Below are 23,962 nucleotides of genomic sequence, written 5' to 3'. Positions count from 1 at the left end.
CCACAAAAGGCCGGCGCCCCTGGGTACGGAGAGCCCTTCCAGGCGCGCCCGCACGCAGGCGTTCCTGCCCACCTCCCCGTGTGGCGGCCGCCATGACTCGCACCTGCCGGGCGAGGTGTAGAATGCACACGGTGGCTCCCTGCCAGCCATGGCGAGGTCGCAGAGCCCAGCCTGCTGCGTGCGCTTCCTCACCGCGCCCCGCGACCTGGGGCAGGCGGCGCCCCTGCCGCGGACCGGCCACCGACCCACCGACTACGGCCGCCCAGCGGCATGCGGCCGCGCGGGGAGGGTGCGCTCGGCTGCTGCGGCCTCTGCACCTGCACGGTGACAGCCGCAGGTAAACGGGGGGCGGGCGGCTGCCGAGCCGCCTGGAGTGTGGCCTGCCTGCGTGCGCGCCTCCGGGGCAGGGCGCAGGGACCCGGGGCCGCTGCGCCGGGTGCCCACACGGCTGGGTCGCAGGCGACCTCGCGGGGTGCACACGCGGGGCTCCCAGGTGACCTCGGGGGGCGCACACGGGACTCCCTGCTGACCTCGGGCGCACGCGCAGACCTCCCAGGTGGCCTCGCGGTGCGCCCGCGGGGCTCCAGGGGGACGCGGGGACGCGCGGGCGGGCGCGCGCCGCTTCCGCTTCCGCCGAGCAGCCCCCCGGCGCAGGGCGCGCCCCTCGGCTCGGAGACCAATCCCGGGCAGGGAGGCGCGGCCGTGCCCCCTCCCCACTCGCCTGCCGCACCCATCGCGCACCTCCTGGCGCAGCAGCTTCCGCAGAGCCGCGGGTTCCGTCGGAGGATGCGGTTTTGGCTGAGAAATGAGGAGATGGCCCTGGAAGAAATGGTGCAGAGATTAAACGCGGCTTCCAGGCGCACTGGTAGGAGGAGCCGCTGGCCTTGAATTCCGTGCTGAGCTTGGCTTCACGCGTTGAGCGCAGGGATGCGTCTGATTCTAGGGTGGCAGCCCTCATGCTTTCTTTTCCTAGGGCGGTGCGGCGGCGCTGGCCGCTGACAGGTCGCCAGGGCCCTCGGCGCGGTTCTGTTGCGCAGAGCGTAGTTGAAATGGTTGCAGGTGGGTGACCACAGCTTTCTAGGATCCGCCGCGGCAAGGGAGAAGCTCAGGTGTTTGTGCATTGAGATGCCCGGAGTCCGGGGCTCTGAGAACCTGGTGGAGGGGTGTGGGCCTCTCAGAAGCTCATTTTGAGGAGGAAAATCCGGCTTAATCAGGTAGTTCTTCTTGTCATTAATGTAAACCCAAGACAAGTGTTTGAAAACGGCGTGGGTAAAGAATGGTAGAGGAGCATACTTGGAGGTTTATTTTCTGTATTAATTAAAAGATTACTTAAAATCAGCCTGGAGGAGCAGTTTGAATGGATTCGTATAGGTCTAAGAAACACTGAGCTGGCCCTGCCTTGCTGGTGGCTTTCAATTAGTCGCATCTGAGTTTTTGTGCTGCAGGAGGAAAACGGTCTGCATGAACTATTTTTCCTTGAAATGAAGAGGAAAATAATCATGTATCATTAAAAGTAAGTTGCCGGGTTTTTTGCTTGATTTTGCCATGTATTGTGTTATTTGCCCTTCTAATACTTTCTGAGGATTAGATTTTGTCGGTTATTTGGTTTAGACGTGGTATCTCCCCCCTACCACCTCAAGTAGAAGATCCCCCGACCCCGATTTTAAGAGCAAAGCAATGATTAAATCAGTATAAGCATCATTGTGTGTATCGGTCTGACCAGGGCTTTTGGAGACATTGAGTTTTTAATGGTGGTTTTGTGATTAAAGCTACTGGATTTATTGTATATGGGTCAAGAGAAAATAAAGCCACTTTGTGCCATCTGGCCTCTTATTCTGAGAAAGGGAGCTGCCTTCTCCTGCTTGGCTGAGGTCAGGGCAGGGGGCGGCAGATTTGCGGGGTCATGGGGTGCCCCCCCAACCGCATCACCCCGGAGCGGGAGGTGCCTGTCTGCCCCTCACGCCCTTCACAGCGTCGCAGTCAGGCGTGGGGCCGCTCCAGGAGTGATGTCATCCCTGGGGTTTAGGGAAAGATGCGTGCGTTCTGAATCATAGAGGGGCTTTCTCCAGAGAGGGGGCGACACCGACTGCTCACTGCATTGTGCAGAGCCAGGCCTTCGTGCTTGTCTCATCCTGAGCAAGGACTCCCAAACGTGTCCCCTGCCACATCTGTGCTGCCCACAGTTGCAGATTTCATCAAGACCCTTGTGAATCCAGGGGCACAGACGCTGGCTCTGAAGCCCCAGGACCTGTTAGTTAGGGGACAGGACCCTCAGGTACAGCCCTGCCCCTCCGGGTCTCATGGCCACCTCCAGCACAGAGCCACCTGTCACTCAGGCTGCAGGGGGCCACGGGGCTGAGTCCTGCAGTGTTGATGCAGCTCTGTGCCGGCGCCTGGGGCCTGCACACATCGCCCTTGGGGACACTGATGCCGGCGGGCACGCCCATCACCCCAGCTCCAAATCCCAGGTGCACCCTCTGTGGCCAGTGGCTCTTCTGGAGCCCACGGAGCCCTTCCACCCCCACAGCGTCTGGGATTGTGGGCGGGCTGGTGGCGTCAGGCCGTCGGCCTGTGTGCTGGTGTAGGGCCGGGGGCAGGGGCCTCACCCCTTTAGGACTGAATCGGTGCACCTTCCGCGGGGCTCTGCGCCTGTTCCCGCCCCACAGAGCCCACCCTCCGTGGCCGCCGGGACCGACAGGCGCCTCTTGTCTTTGCTGCTGCCCCAGCCTTAGATTCCTGGGCTGCCTCTGCTGCGTGCAGGACGTCCACTCTCTGGGTTGGTCTGCACGCGAGCGAGGAAAAGGCGTGCCTCCCGTGCAGTCTGCGAGGGTCTGACTCAAGAGGATCTAGATGTGGGTGCTCTTGAGCCTGGTCTCTAATCACCAGGAAGGAATACTTCCCATGGCTGAAGCCCCTTCTAAGTGGTGGGGCTCCTTTTCCAGCATTTCCATTACATGGAAATTAAATGGTTTTCTCTTTAGATGTCCAGTAATTAGTGAAAGAGTAAGAAACATCTTAGGAAGAAATGCTAAGGGGTCTGGGTGATGTAAGCATGTGCGGAACGCCAAGGATGGTGGATCTCAGACTGGAGCGTACGGACCGTCCGACGGGATCATCGCAGATGCCAGGATGCCACCCAAAAGGCTCCGATCAGGAGGTCTGTGCGAGGCCTGGGAATTTGCACTTTTAAGTTCTCAGGTGATGCTGATGGTCCAGGAACCAAACTAGGAGGACCACCGCAGTAGAAGAATCTCTAAATCTAGGGCCACCTCCTCCACTGGTTGACCTTAAGCAAGATACTAACTCTTGTCATGGATGGTGGTGCCGGATGGGTGGGGGGATGGATGGAGGGGTGGGCAGTTGGATGGATAAATGGATGCGGTTGCATGCAAGACAGTAAAAATATAAGCTATATCATATTTTAAAGTTTTAATGCCTCCCAGTGAGGACACACAACTGTCGACTGCGCGTGGAGGGAACAGATCATCGGTTTGCAGCAGACAGTGGGTGATGCGCCCACTCCACGGGCTGCAGTGCAGGCCTGGACTCCTGCTTCCTGCCCGTTTCTCACTTTTGAAGCTAAATTTCAGCCAGAAACTCAGCTGCTGTCATTTTGTGGGGCAGGACGATGTGGGGCCCCAGTGCCGCCAGCCCAGCAATAGCCGAGTGATGAGCATTCGTCTTCCTCCGTGCCCCTCCCAGAGAGCCCGAGCATGCCAGGGGTGCCCGCTGTAGGCCGCAGCTGCCCATCCCCCACCTGCGCCTCCACCCATCCCCCCACCTGCCAACCCTCACCCACTCTCTCTCCCCCCACCTGCCCACCCTCACTCCTCCTCACCCACTCTCTCTCCCCGGACCCACCCACCAGCAAGGAGAAGGAGACGTGTGTAGGTGGGTGGGTGGAGGTCCCTAGAGAATCCCAACTAGAACAGTGAATGTAGCTGACAGACCTGATCTGTGAAGTCTCTTTGTCGCAAAAATGGACATTGTTGGGTAAACGGGACAGAAAGCACACACACAGCAAGCCCGGCACACAGCGCGCTCCAGAGGGTGGGGCTGCCCCTGCCCCCAGGGCCCCGTGCTCCTCCGCCTTTCGTGGGGCTGCAGGGTCTGGGCTCTTCCTACAAATTGCCCAGCTTTGTGGCTGCCAACTGTTAGCTTGATGAACCCCTCAGTCCACTCCCGCCCCTGGGGGCCCTGGCCCCCACCTAGGGCAGCCTGGCTCCAGCCGAGGACGTGGCATCCCGCTTCTGGCCAGTGGTGCACCCACTTCCGCCGGGGAGCTCCTTCTGTGCTTGCGATGGCTCCAGTAGCGGCTCCCTCGGCCTCCCTGTGGGGCTTGCTGGGGCCCTTCTGCTGGGGCCTTAGTGATGCCCATCACGCCCCGGGGCCCCTGACTGATGCCAACGCCCCATGGTCAGCATCACCCTGCTGACCTCCTGTTTGCTCTGTACCAGACTGGGTTGCCAGGCCCCCACCCCTCACCCCTGGGCCCAGTGAGGAGGCTTCCGACAGGCTTGGTCAGGAATAGAAGACGGCACTGCACCCGTTTCTCAGTTGTGCTAAAATGGAAACAAAATAACTTACATTAAAATAGCTTACCATGCATTATTGAAGAACATAAATGGTGCTGAGGGAGATACTTTCTTGAAAATACAGGAGTCAGGCGAAGTTGCTTTCTAACCAGCTGTTGGCAGTTGCAGCGGGGTGCTCCCTTCAGCCTGGCTTCCTCCCCAGAGCTGGGCAGTGCTGGTCTCTGCAGCTCGCTGGGTACTCCTTCGCGGGGTCCTGGAAGCCAGCCTGCACGCCCCCAAGTACGTCAGTGACTGTTGTCGGCCCAGCAACCATGAAAGATGTCCTCCCCGATTCTGTTCTGTGGGAAGCGGTAACTTCCTGAATTACTCCAGAGAAAACTTCTAGAGGCAGCGAGTGTGGAGGGAAGGAGGGGATGGAGGGCACCCCCCGGCCAGTCAGTACCTCCGGGCCCGGCTCCCCTCCACTTGGGCGGGGACGCGATGTGCTTGCACCTCACTTACCTCCCCCTTGTTAGGTGTGTGATTTTTATTTTCAGTGTTTGCTTTTTCAATAAATAAATAGACCACATGTGGGCAGTTCCTGAGTCAAAGAAATCATGTAGTCTTCTACAGAACTTAACTTTTGAAAAATGATTTTTAAATCTTATTTTTTAATAAAAGGGGGAATTGTTTTTTTACCAAATAGGAATTGACACATAACGCTGTGAAAATTTCTTTATTATCTCACCCTCTGGTGCTCGGTGCTCAGTATCTCCTTTCATCTGTCCAACCACCCGAGGCTTAGCCGCCATGCCCATTGTACAGACGTAGAAACTAAGGTTCTAGCGAGGGAGCCTGCAGGCCAGCCGTGGTCAAGCTGGTATGGCGTTTCCCATTCTGCCCAAATCCCAGTATATTCCCTTCATGTCACGAAGTCTGCAGATTGTATGAAGCTTGTGAAAGACTCGACCGAAGCAAAGCAGAGGTGGTCAGTTTAAAATTGGAGAAGGTGAGCGTGCTGCCCACTCCGTCTCCCACCCTGGCGGTCCCACCGGCGTCCCCCATCTGTGAGCCTGGGGCCACCACATGGCGCCTCCTGCTGGCTGCCTCCCTTCTGGCTCAGGTCACCCCGCCCCCGGGAATGAGCCTCACCTGCCTCTCCGTAGCTGGCCTGGCAGGTGTGTGGCCCTGGGGTAGCGTCATGTCTGGGCTTCCGGGAACCAGAGCCATGTCCTGCCGCCAGTCGCAGCACGATGCTCCTTGCAACCAGGAGTCTGCCAGGTGGGGTGCTGAGGCTTCTGTTCCCCAGGCTTTCTGGGGGCTGAAGCCGCGTCCCGAGGGACCTTGGGCCAGTGTGAGTTGTCTGAGATAGTCAGCCTGTGACAAGGCAGAGCAGGACCCCCCAGACCATGAGATCCTGCACCCCCTTCGCCAGTTTCCCTTTGTGCAGAATCATGTACACATAGGGTCTGCTTGGGCTAATACCTGAAAATGGTTGGTTCACCCAGAAATGGCAGAGTGCACCTGAGAACTTGCTGTGTAATAGTCATGCAACTTTTGGACTATTCTGCACAAAATGCAGCTGTTCTTGTTTGTGCTGTGGGGTCTGGAAGCCCCTGGTGTGTGAAAGTGGAACAGAAGGAGGCCCGTGTGGCTGGGTGGGTAGCAGGGCATGAAAGCCCATGGGTTTGGGCTGGGGCGCTTGTCCACTGTGGCCGCTGTGACAAACCCTGCAGCTGGGCAGCTCCAACAGTGGGTGTGGGTGCCTCCCAGTCCCAGGGGCAGGAGGTCTGAGGTGAAGGCGTGAGCGGGGCGGGGTCCCCTAAGCCTCTCCCCTGGGTGTACAGACGCCCTTCTCCCTGTGTCCTCACGCGGTCGGCCCTCTGCACGTGCCTGCGCCTGACCTCCTCCAACTAGAAGGGCACGGGTCGGATTGGATTAGGGTCCGCCCTAACGACCCTTTTTACCTTAATTATGTCTTCCAAGATCCCATCTCCAACTGCAGCCACGTTCTCAGGTCCTGGGGGTTGAAACTTCTACGTTTACAATCGCGTGCCCAGCAGCCAGATTCTGCACGACTGTGGGCCATGCTGCACCTCAGTGGACTAAGGGAAGCTGGAAGCTTTTGAGACACGTACGCAGAGTTGTGACACGATGTCATGGAGGTTTTTAAAGGCTCATCTGGCCGCTTGTTGAGAAGGCAGAGGTTGCTGTGTGATGGAGCCGTTATCTGGCCCTGACTGGTAGGGACCTGGGTGGCGGGCATGGAGGTGGCAGGCAGTGTGGGCAGTCAGGTGCTGGGCATGCTCTGAAGGCAGGGCAGGCTAGCTGGACGTGGGTGACGAGGGAAGGGCAGAGCCCTGTGCGGGCCTACCTGCCGTCACCCCATCACCCAGGCTGCACACCACTCTCTGGCCTCAGCACCCCGGGAAGGCTGAGTGTGGCTGGGATGGGACCTAGCATGCAGCAGGCTGGGGGCTGAGCCAGCACAGCAAGAATGGGTGCCTGGGCAGCCGGTGCCCCACCTGCCCAGTCCAGCATCTCCAGGTGGTGGTCATGCCCGTGTCCTCGCCCCCTCTGCTCCCTCCTCTGGGCCAGCCCTCCCAGCTGCACCCCCTTCCGGGCAGCGGCGTGTAGCATTTCCTTCTGTGCTGTGCTTGTTGTTTGCTGATCACACCAAGATGAGCTTTGGTCCCCCAAATATGTTGGAGTTCCCTAAGAATAAAGATCTGTTCTAGGCTCTCGAGACCCTCCCCTGGGGCCTGTGGTGTGAGCCTACAGGCTGCTCAGGGTGGAGGTCCGTGGCCGAGAGCCATGGTGGGAGGCTGTGTTCTTAGCGGCTCCTTCGCTCCTGGTGGGGTACCTTTGGTGCCGTCTCTGCACCAGCTGAATAGGAGAACTCACCCCAGAGCAAGACTTATCGGGACTAGTACATATAAAGACCAGGATTCTAGACGCTCTTCTTTGGTTACAACTAACAGCAATTAGGAAAAAAAACTTTGGTGAAAGTCTTCCAAACCTCAGCTCTGCTCAGGTGGGTGCTGCACCTCATCCAGTTTCACAAGGAGGTACACATGCCTCTAATAGTCCCCAGGCTGTGGCTTCGGGGCACCGAGGCAGCCCCCCTGCAGGAGGAGGCTGCCTCTGCGTCTGCCCCTCGCCGCCTGTTCCCCACTTGACGTCCCCTGTTAAATGCCCATCAGTTTAGGCAGGACTGGCAGTGGGCTTTCCAGAATCATTGGGTGGGGGTGTGTGGGGTGCTGCCGAGAGCAGGGCCAGGGGCAGGGGCTGGGGCCCGGGCTGGGCAGCAGGAGGTCATCGGGCTATGCAGCCTGTGGGCCCCAGTGCTGCCAGATGAGGGAGAGTACCCAGAGCGAGTCACCTGTGCGCACTGGGTGGGGTGCCAGCACCAGGCACGGTGAGCAGGCCCCAGGCACCACGGGTGGTGAGGGGAGGCTGGGCCGGTTGTCCCAGGAGGGAGGCGAGCTCGGTGGTGCTGGGGACTCGCACCTGCATGTGCTGGCCTTTCACATGTGCACACCGTGAACGTTTTCTATACACGGCTGTTTGGCAAAGAGAAAAACCATCTGCAGCCGGGTCCTCAGCGCGGCGTGTGGCTCCCCTGGCTCGTCAGCCAGGCAGGGACGGACACTTCAATGCCCAGGGTCTCGTGTGGTTCAGGCCCTCTCTGAATGACCCCCTGCTCCCCCAACATGATTAATTTAATGCACTTTTACTGCCAAAGATCATGCCATTTATTGATATGAATTTCCTAACAGTAGCTTGTTATATAAAACAGGCCAAGTGGTATAAAATACACTCTTGGGGCCGAAAGGAGTCGGTCCAGCCCTCAAAGGTCGTACTGGTCCCTCCCGCGTCCCACACGGTGCTCAGCACACGGCAGGCTGGCGACCTGAGAGGAGGGGGTGGTGTTCTGCGCTCTTCTCCAGGGAGCTATCCAGGCGCTCAGAGAGGGCGATGCCTGCCCACTGCTCGGAAAGTCCTGTCGTTTCCCAAGTTCACCAAACCGAAAGGCTGCAAATGAGCAGCGGAAGAAACCGTCCCATAGTGGGCGGGCTCCTGGCTTGGAACCGAGCTTTGGGAACACTCTCAGTCATAACACCTTTAAAACATAGCTATTTAGGAGAAATCGGATGAACCTGGGCCCACTTGAAGGAAAGAGCACATGGACTCCTAAACTGCACGTGGTCACGTGCAGCCTGACCACCTTCTCCTGGCACTGCCCCCACATGCCAAATTCTCACGAATTCTGTACCTGTTTTAAAGCTTACATGGGTGACAGATGCAGGAGAGAAATTCCTTGCCCACCTCCGAACACGACAGGCCCGCAGCTCACTGGTTACAGCCCTGAGTGGTGGGCCACTCCCGTGGGCACCCAGCAGCCGTGTTTCCACGCGTCCTTCCCGAGGCGCGCAAGCTGGTGGTGGACGGCCCAGCTCCGGGTCACAGGAAGAGGCCCGCGTCCTGGCTGGGCCACATTAAACACCATCTGCTTCCTCCCGATTGTGCCGGGACGGGCCCCAGCTTGGAAGCAGCATGAAGGTGCTGCCTGGCTGCTGGCGCTTTGTGGATTGGTGGGGGCCCTGCTTTGCTCCTGGGCGCAGGGAGCTTGGCTGCTCACCAGGTTCCCCCGGCGCCACGCTGCCTTCCTCTGTGTCTTCTTCCAGCACGGTGCTGCAGGACGCCAGGGTCACTCCCTACATCCCCAGTGGCCCAGAGCCACCTGCTTCGCACAGGTGCTGGCCCCAGTGGTCGTGGAAGGCATGGGCACCAGTAGGTGCTCCACTTACCCTCTCTCATGCTCTTGGCACCTTTAGTGCTCAGAGGTGCAAACCTGCACGTGACCAAGGACTGTGCTGGGCGGAGTCATGTGTTGCAGAATACTGAATATGGGCACTACATTCCCTGACCGATGGTCCCCTCCACCTCACAGTCCCTGGCGAGGACACATCAGGATGGCAGGGTCCCCTCAGTGCAAGGCAACCAGGGGTGTGCACGCAGCCACTGAAATTAAATACGTTACCTTGCTGCAGACCAGAGGTGCCTCCTCTAATAGCACTGACTGATGAAAGGGCCCCAGGGAGGGCGGGGAAAGGTGGTCATTCAGACAGACCGAGGCACTGACCCTCTGCCGTGTTTCATTCTGTGAGATGCACTAAGTCCCCAGAGCCTGTTAACATGCCTAAAATGTCCCTGAAATGGGCTGCCTGCACGTGGGTGTCAGGATCGGGGACACCCGGGCATGCCCTGCACCTCCCAGCACAGTGGACGCTGGCCGTTCACCCCCCTCGGCGCGGGTGGGCGCCAGGGTCGGGCCCCAGGGCGGGGGCTGCGTCTCACTGTAGAGTGTCGCTTGCCAAGCAAAGCGGTGCTGTCGTCTCCTTCTGAGCGGGACGCAGGCAGGAGCAGCAGTCTGCGGAACTTCCAGTTTATTTCAAGAAAGCCTGGATGCGGCCCCGCCCTTCCTCCCGCCTTGAAGTTGTTTGTGTGAACTCGGGGCTTCCTGAGCTTAGAAGGTGCTCAGCTTGGGCAGTGGGAGCAGCGCCCTGGCACGGGGAGCCCCGGCCGGCACAAGCCCCCTTCCTAAGGGGGCACAGCCGGGACGTGCGCGCAGATCGGCGGCGTGGGGGCGGCAAGGGCCGTGTCCGTGTCTGCCGTGTGGCCCTCGCGTGCGGGTGGCAGGAGGCGGCCCGGGCGAGGGGGGTTCTGAGCTGCCAGACAGGCTGTTGCCGTTGCTCGGACTCTGCAGGCCAGGGCACAGCGGTCGTGAGCCCAGCCCTGCGTGCGCCCAGCAGCCCTGCCCCTCTGCGGGGCCTGCTGGCCTTCGGCTGCCAGGCGGGGAGCTGCGGGCGTCTCTGGGCTCTTGCGTGGGCCCACCCCGGAGACCCCAGCCCGCGCCGTGCAGCCGCACGGGACACGGACAAGATGGCCGAGAAGGCTGCGTCACGGGGAGCCCCCTGCTGGCTCTGGCTGCTGCCCCGGGGGTGCCGGGGGGCCTCGAGGCACCCACAGCCAGGTGAGGTGGGGCCGGGGGCACCAGTGGGCCATGGGGGTGGGTGCAGGGTCCCCTCAGGGGTGGCGCCTCCCTGTGTGCTTCTGTCACGAGAAAGTGGGTGCCCCTTGTGACTCATTTAAAGGGTCTCGTTTTATTTGGCTTCCTTTGCCTTCTGGTCTCGGTCACCTCGGGCCGGCGGGAGAGCTGCCAGGGCCCCTCCAGGAGCACCTGTGTGCTGCACCCTCCTTGCGCAGGGGCCTCAGGGGGGCCCCAGCACGGCCGGCTTCACTGGTCGCCGCTCCTGCTGTAAGGGTAGGACGCCTGTAGCGTCGGCTCAGCCAGGAGGCGAGGTTTAAAGCCCACGGTCCCCACTGCTTTACAAACCACGTCCGGAGGAGGGAGGGTGCGCCACGGGTGGGGTGGGGAAGAGCCTGGCTGTACCCCCACCCTCCCTGGGGGCCCAGAGGGAGGTCCACTCTGTCACTGCAGCCTCAGGCAGGCGCTGGGCTGTGGGGGGCGCGAGTGTGGTCCTGGACAGACCTCCTGAATGCCGCACGTGCCCCACGCCTTGCTGGGGTTTGGGGCTGGTGAGCTGCCAGGCTGGCGCCGGCCAGTGCACACCTGGGAGAGGGCACACAGAGCCCCAGGCCCAGAAAACCTGTGCGGACCTCCCCTGCCCAGGGACAGCAGCCTCCACTGGCGCCCTGGGCAGGGCTGAGCGGGCAGTGGGGACCCCTTTGGGGTGGGGCGGGCCCACACTGACGGCCTGGCTCCTGCCCCCAGGCTCTCGTTCTGGGCTCAGCTGCGTCCATGCAAACGACACAGGGTCAGGGTGACAGGATCACAACCTTCTTGCCAAGTCCCCAGACTTCTGCCCAAACATGGCGCGCGTGGGGTGGTTCTGAGGGGCGGCATGTGCACCCTGCCTGGCACACACGGGGGGCATGCCCACCGTGTGACTCCCATCCTCCTCCGAGGCAGCCGTGGGGAGGGCACTCAGCACGCGTAGGTCCCCGAGTGTCTGACCAGGCGCCCTGGCCATGGGGGCTCTGTGCTTTGGCCCTGCCGGTGACACCACGGCCCCCACTCCCAAGGGGTCGAATTACCCTGATGCCTGCAGGCCCCACGTAGGAGGGCAACGCGGGCCTGGGCCTGTCCCTGCTTGGCAGCCGTGCGGTTGTGTCCAAGGGTGTCCAGGGTGTCCCCCGCTATGAAGTGGGTCCTCCTGGCGTGAAATGAGAGCTGGGGGGCTGCTGAGTGGAGGGAGGGGGCCCCGCACCCGGCGGCCTTTCTCCGCCATTAGCACCACTGGGATCCCAGGCCCGCGGCTCTGCCTGTCAGCCTCGTCTTGGCCATGACAGCTGAGCGCCTGTGGGCACGGGAGGCCCTGTTCACGGAGGCTCTGTCCCCGCCGGCCTCCCCCCTCTGTCCCCCCCGTCCTCCCCCCTCTGTCCCCACAGTCCTCCCCCCTCTGTCCCCCCGTCCTCCCCCCTCTGCCCCCCGTCCTCCCCCCTCTGTCCCCCCATCCTCCCCCCTCTGTCCCCCCCCGTCCTCCTCCCCCCTCTGTCCTCCCCCCCGGCCTCCCTCCTCTGTCCCCCCCATCCTCCCTCCTCTGTCCCCTTCTGTCCCCCCTGGCCTTCCCCCTCTGTCCCCCCCCTGGCCTCCCCCCTCTGTCCCCCCGCTGTCCTCCCTCCTCTGTCCCCTTCTGTCCTGCCCTGGCCTCCCTCCTCTGTTCCCCCCCGTCCTCCTCCCCCCTCTGTCCCCCCCTGGCCTCCCCCCTCTGTCCCCCCCTGGCCTCCCTCCTCTGTTCCCCCCCAGCCTCCCCCCTCTGTCTCCCCGGCCTCCCTCCTCTGTCCCCTTCTGTCCCCCCTGGCCTCCCTCCTCTGTCCCCCCCATCCTCCCCCCTCTGTCCCCCCATCCTCCCTTCTCTGTCCCCCCCCGGCCTCCCCCTTCTGTCCCCCCCGGCCTCCCTCCTCTGTCCTGCCCCTTCGGCCTCCCTGAACGTCCAGCCTGGCGCTCGGCGGCTCTGCTCCTCCACCAGCAGCAGCAGTGACCGGCTGCCAGGCGCCCACTGCTCCAGTTCTCCTTGACCGCAGAGAGGCCTTCTGGCCTCTGCCCCCCTTCCTGCCTGGGAGTGTGCCCGGGCTCCTTCCTCACAGACCACTCATGCATGCGCGTCTGGCCAGGCCGGCCCCTGTGTCCCCACGGACAGACCTCCTGCCCCCTCAGGCACTGCAGCCACTTTCCGTGGTTGCAGATTGAAAGACGCACCTTCAGGTCGGGAGACGATCCGCCGTCAGGCCCCACCGCAGTGCGGGCCTCTGGGAGGCAGAGCTGGGAGGCAGGACTTCTCTCGGACAGCCAGAGGCAGGCATGGCACACGAAGCAGGTGGGAGTCAGAGGCGACTCTTGAGAGCCCTGCCTGCTCTCTCCTGCAAGGAGTTGCCGCGTCAGAAACAACTGGCTGTCCTGTGATGGAGCAGCAGGCGCTCCATCGCTCAGGGAGGGCCGCCACCCTGTGCTCTTCTGCTCTGGGACACAAGCCAAGAAAACTGTTGTGCTACTTAGAATTGAAATTTTATCTTTATAGAAACATGTTTCAGGTTGGCATGGATGATTTTAAACAGGAGCAGAATTAATTAACAGAAGCACCTGGGTGGGCTGATGACTGTATGTGAGCAGAGAAGATCCCTTTGAGCTTCCTGGTAGCGAATGTAAAAAGGGAAAGTATTTGGACACAAGGTCCCATGCCAAAAACAAAGGTTCTTCTGGTAGGAACTCTGGAGGAAGCCCCACTGTGCGCAGTGAGAGCATTAGATACTCAACGGTGACTTTTTTGGGACGCTTCCTTCCTCTTAGAAAGTTAGTGCTCCTAAAAATGTTGAAAACACAACAATTTTGTGAGGCCCTCTCCAAAGGAGGCCAGAACAGCAGCATGGCTCCAGCATCGGCTTGGGATCCTCTGCCTGTTCCCAGAGAGCATGTGCTGAAGGCGGGGATTGGCCGCAGGGAGACCGTCTCTGTGGGGCGGGAGGCCGCACCCAGCCAAACGGAGCAGCATGTGGCCTGCTTTGGGTGCCAGATGGTGGGCTGTGGGGCTGGCGTGCCCCGGGGCCTTGGAGGCCGAGGCCGAGGCCAGAGGATGCCGAGGAAGGGCTCCACGCCTCCTTAAAGCGGTTGCAGGAGAGCACAGGCACGTGGGGAGACGTGGCGCTGGCCCCGCCGAGTGGTGCCCACCCCGGCCTTCACGTCTGCGGGAGTCACAGGACCACCTGCCTGACGTGGTTCTTGCTGCCTTTGGGGAACACGAACGCCCAGATGGGATCTGGTGAGACCCAAAAAGACAAGAAGAAAATGTGCTGTTTTATTTAAAGTGTGCTTACTCAGAGAAGGTATTTCCTTATGGTCAAACTTGTCAAGCTCTGAAGAAATCTGGTAATTTCTGGAAACGCAGTTGAAGTCACTGCTTCTGACCTCCTCCCCCAAACTCCCTGTTTAGCCCAGCCCGCAGGGCGACAGCTTGGCCCAGGACAGAGCTGGGGGCCTGAGGTGTCTGGGTCCTTGTGGGGTCTCAGCCCCGAGGGGCTGTGGGGTACAGGCCCACCCACCGTGGCTCCCCACCCCCAGGCCCTGTTGTCTCAGCAGCTTGGTCTCCATGAGGACAGGGAGTCTGGCTGGGCGCCTGCTGGTCGGGGTCTGTGGACTCTGCCCACAGCCTTGCTCTCAGACAGGGAGTTGGGGAAAATCTTTCCCCTGCTTGTGGAGTCCCTACCCTGGGGAACAGGGCAGGCCATTTGTGATGGGTGACAGGGCAGCTCAGGAATTCTCTGGGCTCCAAGACAGGGCACAAGGTGGGGCACATCCTTTCCTCCCCAGGCTGTTAGAGCCACACAGACACCCAGGGAGAGGGTACCAGGTGCCCCAGGCCTGTTAGAGCCACACAGACACCCAGGAGAGGGTACCAGGTGCCCCAGGCCTGTTAGAGCCACACAGACACCCAGGATGAGGGTACCAGGTGCCCCAGGCCTGTTAGAGCCACACAGTCACTCAGGGAGAGGGTACCAGGTGCCCCAGAACTCTTAGAGCCACACAGACACCCAGGAGAGGGTACCAGGTGCCCCAGAACTCTTAGAGCCACACAGACACCCAGGAGAGGGTACCAGGTGCCCCAGGACACTTAGAGCCACACAGACACCCAGGAGAGGGTACCAGGTGCCCCAGGCATGTTAGAGCCACACAGACACCCAGGGAGAGGGTACCAGGTGCCCCAGGCCTGTTAGAGCTACACAGACACCCAGGAGAGGGTACCAGGTGCCCCAGGCCTGTTAGAGCCACACAGTCACTCAGGGAGAGGGTACCAGGTGCCTCAGGACTCTTAGAGCCACACAGACACCCAGGGAGAGGGTACCAGGTGCCCCAGGCTGTTAGAACCACACAGACACCCAGGGGGAGGGTACCACGTGCCGCAGGCCTGTTAGAGCCACACAGACACCCAGGGGGAGGGTACCAGGTGCCCCAGGCTATTAGAGCCACACAGTCACTCAGGGAGAGGGTACCAGGTGCCCTAGGCCTGTTACAGTCACACAGACACCCAGGGAGAGGGTACCAGCTGCCCAGGCCTGTTAGAGCCACACAGACACCTAGGGAGAGGATACCAGCTGCCCCAGGCCTGTTACAGCCACACAGACACCCAGGGAGAGGGTACCGGCTGCCCAGGCCTGTTACAGCCGCACAGACATCCAGGGAGAGGGTACCAGGTGCCCCAGGCCTTGACTGAGAGGCTGCAGAGACAGGAGGGGCGTTGGAACAGGGCCACCTGTCTCTGCTCTGGTCACCTTCCTTTAAACAAATACAGCCTCCACCTCTGTTTGTTCTTGAAAATTGCTGCCTGTGTCTGGAGCATTGGACTCTATGGGATGGGTGGGGGTGACACAGTGGAGTTGCTCTGGAGGCCATTGTCCTTTTAACGTGTCAGCGAGCCGCGTCTCTCCCAGGCACTGTGGAGCCCCGGCTGCACTCGAGCTCTGAATGCCTCCTTAGAAGCACATGGAGGTCACACCGGCAGGGCCTCCCCTGGGCCTTGAAGGAGGCCAGGGTGGGCCAGACGTCCCTTCTCCTTCAGGGCCTGGAGTCTGTGCAAACATGAGGGTGGAGTGGGCAGATGCTGGCCTTCAGGGGAGGAACCATCTTTCAGTGCTTCGTCCCAGTGCACGGGGAGACGGAAATGAAAAGCCATCTGGTTCGCACACAAATTTTAGGGAACAAAGTTCAGTGGAGGGAGGCTAATGGGTAACCACGGGGGCAGCAGACTCAACACCGGGGACAGCACCTCCCCGTGTGCTCATCGGCCACGGGCGACGGACAGGCTGTCTGGGTCTCCGGGACAGAAATGCAGGGCTACTACCTTCATTCTGAGCAGTGCCCCTGGCTGCCCTCTGCAGCTGGGGGTGAGTCCTTGGGGCTCGCGGGGTCACTCGCAGGAGGCGTGTTGGAGTGGCCAGGGCGGCCTCGTCCCAGTAGGCAAGTGGCTGTGCCGTGGGAAGAGGGTCCTCACGGGTCTCTTGTGCTGGCAAGAGGGGAAGTCTTCCGAGTCACATGTGGCTTTGTCCCTTGGAGTTCGGAGCCGCTCAGGGAAGGGGGATTATGAGAAAATGAGCCTTCCACCCACTTACCCCTGGACGACCAAGTCGCGTCTTCAGCTACCAAAAGCACATGCCTTCCTGTGGACATGAGCATCCCCTCCATGCTAGCCAGAGCCCGAGAGCTGCAGCCGGACCTCGTTCGGAGGGCGCTCCGCAGGGAAGGGCACGTGTGAAACGCTGAACAGAGCAAGAGCCATTAGTCCCGGGGTGCTGGCCACCCCCTGATGGGGCGCACTGAGTAACTCATTTGAAGGTCAGCTGCCTCGCACATTGAGGTCCACCATGTGTAGGGTCAGTGACACAAAGCGTCTTCCTCAGTCACCTTTCCAGGGAGCTGCAAACTGCAGCCCGTCTGGGCAGAGCCCGGGGCTGCCCAGGTGAGCCAGTCTGGGAAGCACGCCTCTTCATTCAGCTTGGAATTCAGAAAGCCTCCTGGTCTGCGGCGAGGGGTGCTGCCCCGCTACTGGCCGTCCCGTCTTCCCTGTGGTGAGGACACTGCCCGCGCGGTGACCGGGACCCGGTCCTGGCGGGGAGGACACCGTGAAGACGGGAGCCTTGCCTGTTTCCCAGGGCGCTGCCTGGCTCCACACTCCCATCTTCAGATCAGGTTTGCCATCACCAAGCTCTGCCCCCTGCCCAGCTGAACATCCCCCATCCTGCAGATGGGCAGGGGTCAGAAAAGCATCGTTTGTCCCGGACAGTCGTCAGGAGTGACCTTCCATGACAGGGCATGTGGTGTGGGTGCTGAGTTTGAGAGTGCGGCTTGGGCTTGCGTGGACCCACGGGCTGGCCAGGTGCCCAATCTTTGCTGTTACCGTGGTGACTCCGGATGCCAGGATGGGCGTGTGGACAGCAGAGGCCAGGAAGCAGGCAGGGCTGGGCAGTGGGGCCCGCCTGAGGGCCTCGGGCGGGGAGGGGGCCAGGATGGCCGGGTGGCAGCTGGGATTCTTGGAATCCCATGGTTCTGAAGCCCCTGAAGAACTGAGTAGGTCGCAGTGAGTGGGCCTCTGAGCACCTGGCGGGGGAGCCCGTGGGGCCCATGGCTGCCTCGGTCTGTCTGTAAAACAGCCACGTGTTTCTTCCTGCAGGGGAGCGAGGCTGCCGTGGGGTTGAATTCTGGTGTCAGTGATGGGACGGGGCAGGTCAGACCCCAGGGCCTCACACGGGCTGGCGGCTCAGGGCTGCGCAGCTACAGTAAGTCGGGAGGCCAAGGCCACCGCTCGGCCAGGGCCCTGGGCCGCGTCCTGCCTCTTCCTTCCTGGGAGGGGGCTGGCGAGACCCCCACCGGGGAGTTCCTCCCAGGGAAAGTCAGGGCATGGGAGAAGCGGGTGAGGACACAGGCCCCTGGAAAGGCGTGCTGAGCACCCTCTCCAGGGCGCTTTGCTGGGGCCAGTGTATTTCTGGATGGGACCCTTGTCTGGGGAAAGGTGCCAGCCCACCGCCATGTACAAGCAGCACCCGTCTGCGACCCAGCCATACACGTGCCCCACCCTGGCCCTGACAAAGCGTCTACACCAGTGGAAGGAGCCACTGTGGCCAGCGTCTCAGTCTATATTTTGCCAAGAAAATCAGCTGTGGGGCCACAGGAAAGGCCCTTCCTCCTGTCAGTCTCGTCTGCACACGCAGGAGCCCCGTGAGCCAGTCCTGGAGACCAAGACCAGACAGATGCTCTAGATGCAGACGGTGGAGTCGGGCCGGGCCTCCTGGCCTCATGGGGCATGGACGTGCGGGTGCTTGGCGGAGTCGCTCTGACCCGTCGGCCTCTCTGGGCTGCAGTGCCCTCCCTCCTGGAGGGCCGTGGGGACCGCGGGCGGCTGTGGGGTGGCCAGCCAGGGGCCGGCAGCCTGGGGACCCAGGGTCTCTGGCATGCATCAGCCTGGGTGGATGACGTCTTCCAAGGTGGTCTTCCAACCCCCTTTCCAGTGCTTCCCAGAAATACTGGTCCAGACACACGGGGTCCCACCTGCCCTGGGAGGTGGGCACGGCAGCCCCATGAAGTCTGTACTGGGCAGCGGTTTCTGTTTTGATTCTCAGTCCTTCCTCTTCTGCTGAGTGTCCAAATTCCCCTCGTAGTGCCCTCGGAACTGCTGCTCATGTGACAGCGAAGTCCAGCTGAGCCAGGAGCAGGGCTGAGTCCCCCCACCAGCTGGGGAACCGTGTGAGGCAAGCAGGAAGTGAAAGGGCCTTCTGGGACCTCCTGGTCCAGAACGCAGCACTGCTGGGCCAGAAGTGGGGCTTAGGGCGTGGCCGCAGGGGCAGCCTCCAAGCCTGGCGTCCCTGTGTCCCTGAGGAGGCTGTCATACCAAGTGTCTGCGAGGATTGGACATAGAGGCCGTGTCAAAATACAGGTGCGCAAGGGGGTTTTGAACGTGCCCCTGAGACAGATGCGGGTGGCACTCATAGGGTCTCTGCCAGCAGCAAGCGTGCCCCGTCCTTTCCAAGCTGGTCCTGAGGATGCCGATGAGGGGTCGGGGGCACCCAATGCCAACCATTCCACAGTTTGTCGGGGTTCAGCTGCTGGCTCCTCAGCACAGACCAGGCTGGGCCCAGGCGATCGCTCGGAGCAGTTTGCGCCTTCCCGACAGTGGGAGCTTCCTCGGGGGGCGGCATGCTCAGCCGTCTCCAGGCACAGCCTGGGTCATGATTCAGAGGAAACAGATGGCATCTGATGGCACTCGCTGTTTGCTGTGCGGGTGTGGCTGCTTCTGCCCAGGGTGCATGACACCGTGCGTTCCTTATCTGCCGTGTTCACAGAAAGGGGTGCAGCTGTGCCATCGCAGGAATGCGTCTAAACCAGGGGAGCAGAGCGGCAGGGGAGGCCGCGTGCTGGCGTCCAGTGTTGGAGCAGGACCTGGGACCTTTCCCGTAGAGCCTCTCTCAGGTGTGTGCAGGCCCTTCCTGCAGGCGTGAGGGGCACACGCTGTTGGGCGGCTGGCTCTGGGGGACCCTGGAGGGCGTACACCAGCGGGAGATGAGCTCGATGTCTGCGTGGTTTCTCAGCTCATAGGCTCCGTGTGAGACACAAGGCTGGCAATGTCTTCCCCGTAATTTATCTGTATCCTGGTTCAGGTTTGTAGGGAACCTTATCCACCCTAAAAGCAGCATGAGTGACGAACTTCTGTCCCTGTCTTATGCTGGAAGACCACTAGGATTTATAAAATGTTGGTATCACTAGATTAAAGGCCTGTTGTGGAGTTTTTATCGTGACTGCTACACCGTCAGGCCTGTCGGAGACAGAGAGACCACTGTTTCTACTTCTAGAGAAGTCTGGTTTTTCGAGAACAGGAAGTAAAGAGCGTGTTAAATAAAATGAAACCGGCACAAACCCATCCTGCACCCAGGGCCTTGAAAGCAAAATAACGCAGCCAGACTGGCAGGGGCGAGAGCAGTGCACCGACAGTGCCCACTTGCAGTTTAGTTCAGAACATGCGACGTGTGTCTGCTCTGGTGAGTAAACCTTTATTTTGCAAGATTCCCTGCTAGAGGTGTTCAGAGCTCTCTCCGTGACTTCTGTGTGGGAACAGATTTTCAGAAAAATGAACTTTGCGAGGGCCAAGCAGGAGGAGTGTCCAGGGTGTGCCGTGCCGTGCCTGGTGCTGGAGAGAGACCAGCCTGGGTCTCCGTGGCCAGCGGGCTGGGAGCCCCTGTGGGGTGCTGCTCTGGGGGAGAGAGGGCAGTAGGTGAGCCTCCTGAACCCACAGGGAAGCTGCCCCGCAGCCCTCCTGTGGTGGTGGAGGAGGCAGGGCTACCCGCCCCCCTGGTGTCCGCTCTGCACCTGCTGTGCGCGGGGCGGGGTGCGCTCCGCCCCGCGGGGCCCTGAGATGGTGTTTGCTCCGGGAAGCAGGCTGGCCTGGCCCTGGCAGTCAGTCTGGGGGTCACACGGGACTTCCCTGAACAGGCCCAGGGCAGGCTGGCGGGCCGCTGTCCCCTGTTCTGGAGTCCCCCACTGTGGGTCTGACTCTCCTACCTGGAGGGTATTTTCCTGAATGACACAGACCCCTTTCGAACACATTTTCTGGTTGCGTCACTCAGCGGCAGAGGAATAAAAGCAGATTGTTTTTCTGCATGATTTCATTAATGTATTGGAGATTTTATCAGGAATTGGGAAATAGTCCAACAGTCTATCAGATATTTGTAAATGAATCAGGTGAGAAAGTTTTTCTAAATGCATCAGCTTAGATGCAGTTGAAATTTGCATTTGGAAGCAATCGCTAGCCTTGCCCTTTAGGCGGCAGGGGTGCGGGGCCTGGAATTGCGGGCTGCACCCTGTGTTCTGTGAAGGGTGCTGTTCGTTCCTGAGTCAGGGAGCTCTCCTGTCTCCACTCACTACAAGTGACTTATTTTAAGTCAGAGTTTGCTCTGTTCTCCTCCCACCACATGCTCACTTGACAGCATTCCACCTGTGGATGGGGTTTCAGGCCATGCGTACAATTTCATGTTACAAGCTCTTCTCACGACACCCCTAGCAATTTTCTCATATCTAAAATAATTCCTCAAAACAAGGAAAATACCTCCTTTCCATTAGCCGGAACCGGTGTGGTTACAAGACCATACCTAACCTGGGACCTGAGTTGGGGTCATGAGGCCAAACGTAAACAGGCCCTGACTTACCTGTGCCCAGGTGCCCCCCCCACCCCCTGGGCAGCCAGGCTGCTGTCTGTGGAGCAGCCCTGGGCATGGGACGCACTCCAGCCACTCCCTCTGGGCCTCCGTTCCTTGAGGGCAGACTTTGGAAAGAAGCGCCCGCCCTGGGAAGGTGAGGGTTGGACGGTCGTGAGCCAGCGGAAGGTGATGTGGGGGCCCCCGCCAGACCTCCTCGTGAGCCAGACACGATGCTCTCCATCTATGCCTCCAGCTAGTTTGTATCTCAGATTTATCTGAGGGCAAAAGTGGAGGCTTATAGAATTTCTGATCTAAAGGATCCTTTCCCGGGCCCCCCAGAACACCCGCAGCCCTTCCTGGGGCTGCTGGGGGCCGTCCCCATCTGGGCGGCCTGACGTCCTATCACTGGGCACATTCTCCTGTAGCCCAGGTGGCGCAGTCCCCAGGAAGCCCCGACGTGGCCGGGAGTGCACACAGCTGCCCAGCGTTCCTGTGACTCTGGCCGGCAGGGAGTTTCCACCTCCCAGCAGCAAAGAGCTGGTCCTGCTAAAACAGCAGCCGCAGGGACAGAGCCCGGGCTGAGACCAGGGTGGCCCTTCACAGGTCGAATCGGGTGTGAGAAGGAAGACCGAGGCAACGCTGGGCAGCGCAGAGAGGAGGCAGGCATGTGAGCAAACATGCGGCGCGGAGCAGGGGTCCTGACCCAGCCTGGAATCGACCGCAGGCACCCCAGAGAGCCCCGCGGCTGTACTCTGGAATCCGGGAATCTCTGGAGCCCGTGGGGTCGAGGAGAAAGGCGCCTGCTCCCCAGACCCGCACTGAGACGGACCCCAGACCTAGACCTCTCCACCTGTCCCCACCTTCCTTCCCTGACCAGCGCCCCTGCATGAGCACACGGGGTGTGGAACGCCCACCGGCATGGTCAGAGTCCCAGGGATTGTGGGGTGGGGGCAGGTGGCACGGCCCCGGCAGGGGCTCCCTGGGTGAATCTGAGGGCAGAAACGTGTCTCAGACATTTTAAGATGTGGCAGCTACCTTGGTGAGCCCACTGGTCAGGGACCAGTGGCCCTGCGGCCTCGCAGCCCTGCTGGCCAGCCCTGCAGTGAGACCCAACCACACCAGCCTGGTCGCAGGAAAAGTCAGGCAGTAGAAGGGTGGTCCCTATGCTCTGGGGTGCCTGCCCCTCCTTGAGGACACCCCCTCCCCCGCAGGCAGCCCAGCAGAAGGACCAGAACAAGGGCAGCTGGCATGGACCCTGGCGTGCCACGGAGGCTGCTCCCGAGCCTGCTGGCCGGGGTCCAGGGCCGGCCCCTCCCTCGCTGTGGCTGGGGCAAGGGGCTCAGTCTCACCCGTGACACGGATCAGTGGGAGCAGTGGTACTGTGCACACGCCCGTCTCAGGACCGCCTTCCAGGCCTCCTCTCCCCACTGCACGAGTCACGGTGTCCCAGCCACCTGGCACTGGGCCTGGGGCCCACCGGTGTCCCCAAGCGCTGCACCTCAAGCCCAGGCTTGTCCTGGACCCACTAGGGCCTGTGAGCAGCCACATGACCCGCTGTGTAGACGAGAGCTGGTGTCTGCTGAGATGGGATCGGCACTCGGCTCTCTCCCTGGTCCCTGCTGGTGACACGTGTGCTTGGGAGAGGGAAGCTTAGGACAGAGCCCACCGCAGCCAGGCCCGGAACCACCAGCCTCACGGCACCATATTTCAGAGCTCAAGTCCCCTGTTTGGTCTAAGATTCTGCTGCCAGGATCTTAGTTTCATCCCTTGTGGCCACTGCTGGCTGTGGCCAATGGCTCCCCCTGGGGCCAGCCAGCCCTCTGTCCTGTGACCCGAGGAGGGACAGCAGGAGGTGGCTGACCTGGCTGAGGATTCTGATCCTGTGGCCCAGCGCATCCCGGCTCAGATCGTAACCTGTTCACCTGCGGGAGGGAGCTCCTGTCTGCACCCGTGCAGGCTGTGGGAGGGGCGTGAGGCCACACCTGGCTGTGTGCACCCCCTGGCCCTGTGTCCCCTCTGCAGACGGGAGCCACGGAAATGCTCTGAGTGCTGGTGATAGAGCTGGGCTGGTGATGCTGAGGCAGCAGACAGTGGTGGCCCAAAGCCCCTTGGGTTCTGGCGCATCCCAGATGAATCAGACAACGCCAGGACAGCCCCTCAAGGGACCCCAGGGGCCCAGGCCTGGCACACAGCCCAGGCTGTGTCCTGTGCTCACACCTGACTCCCCCAGAGCCTCCTGTCCCAGGGCCGTGCCTCCTCCTCCTCTCCCAGCTGAGCATACGGCTCCTATGGACCCTGTTTGGCCCGAGCCTCTGAGAACCATTCAGACGTGTCCCAAAGCACAGGCATGTGGTGATCGAATCAAGCACGTTGTCTGTGGGGCGTTTTCTAAACTACCCACAGTGCAACCAGCCCTGGGCTGTTACCAATGGCCCTGGGCCCTGCCCGCCCTGCCCTGTGTGGGCCAGGGCGGGCGGACCAGGCACCGTTTGGACTATGATTTTCCATGTTTCCCGTGAAAAGAAACTTAACTTTGGAAAACAGCTTCAGCAAGCCCAGGCCACCCCTGCAGGGTCTTCCTGTCATAGCACCTGCCCCGTCATCCCCCAGCATTCACGCCGTCTTGCTCAGGCCTGCCTGCTGGGCCCATGCGTGCTGCCTCTCCACTCCCGAGGGCCCACAGCTGCGGTGCCCACCCACTCGGCCCTCAGCAGGCCTCCTCCCTGGAATCCAAGCTGCTCCACCTGTCACCCCCACGAAATTCCCGATCAGACCTCAGCACAGCTGGCACCTGGCTCTGGCTGCTCCCCCCCACCCCAGGTGAGTCCCTGCCTTCCCATGAGCAGGGTGGCACTTGTGAGCCCTGGAGTGTGAGGTCGCCTTGTGCTCCACCTCTCGGTGGGGAAACAGACCCAGCTTGTGGGTCAGATTGGGAACCCAGAGTCAAGAGCTTCTGTGCAGCCTGAGACCAGACAGGTGGTCAGCCCAGAAAGGTGCCTGCGCCTCTCCACATAAAGCTGGTACAACAAAGCCCCTCTCTGCCCTCCAGCAGGGGCTGCCGTCTGTCTTCCCGGGGCGGGAAGACCCAGGTCAGGTGTTCTGAGCACAGGTCACCACCACCCATCCCCCTGCCCACAGCACCCCGTGCATGGCCTCGGCCGCGCCCCACCAGTGCCCACGTCTCCGCA

General features: G+C 61.2%; 1 protein-coding gene across 12 annotated transcripts in view; it reads left to right on the top strand.

Moving 5' to 3' along the window:
- Positions 1-23,962, top strand: part of MCF2L (MCF.2 cell line derived transforming sequence like) — an 89,046-nt gene continuing 65,084 nt past the window's right edge. For 4 of the 12 annotated variants that reach the window (XM_073212330.1, XM_073212332.1, XM_073212331.1 and 1 more), the window contains exon 1: positions 10,035-10,551. In XM_073212330.1, the coding sequence (XP_073068431.1) occupies positions 10,461-10,551 (91 nt within the window). In that variant the 5' untranslated portion in view covers positions 10,035-10,460. The other 8 variants (XM_073212335.1, XM_073212334.1, XM_073212336.1 and 5 more) reach the window with 6 other exon arrangements.

Source organism: Manis javanica, chromosome 9, assembly GCF_040802235.1.
Source record: "Manis javanica isolate MJ-LG chromosome 9, MJ_LKY, whole genome shotgun sequence".
Lineage (NCBI taxonomy): Eukaryota > Metazoa > Chordata > Mammalia > Pholidota > Manidae > Manis > Manis javanica.
Note: the sequence above shows the minus strand (reverse complement) of the source record. Positions and strands in the feature narration are given on the sequence as shown.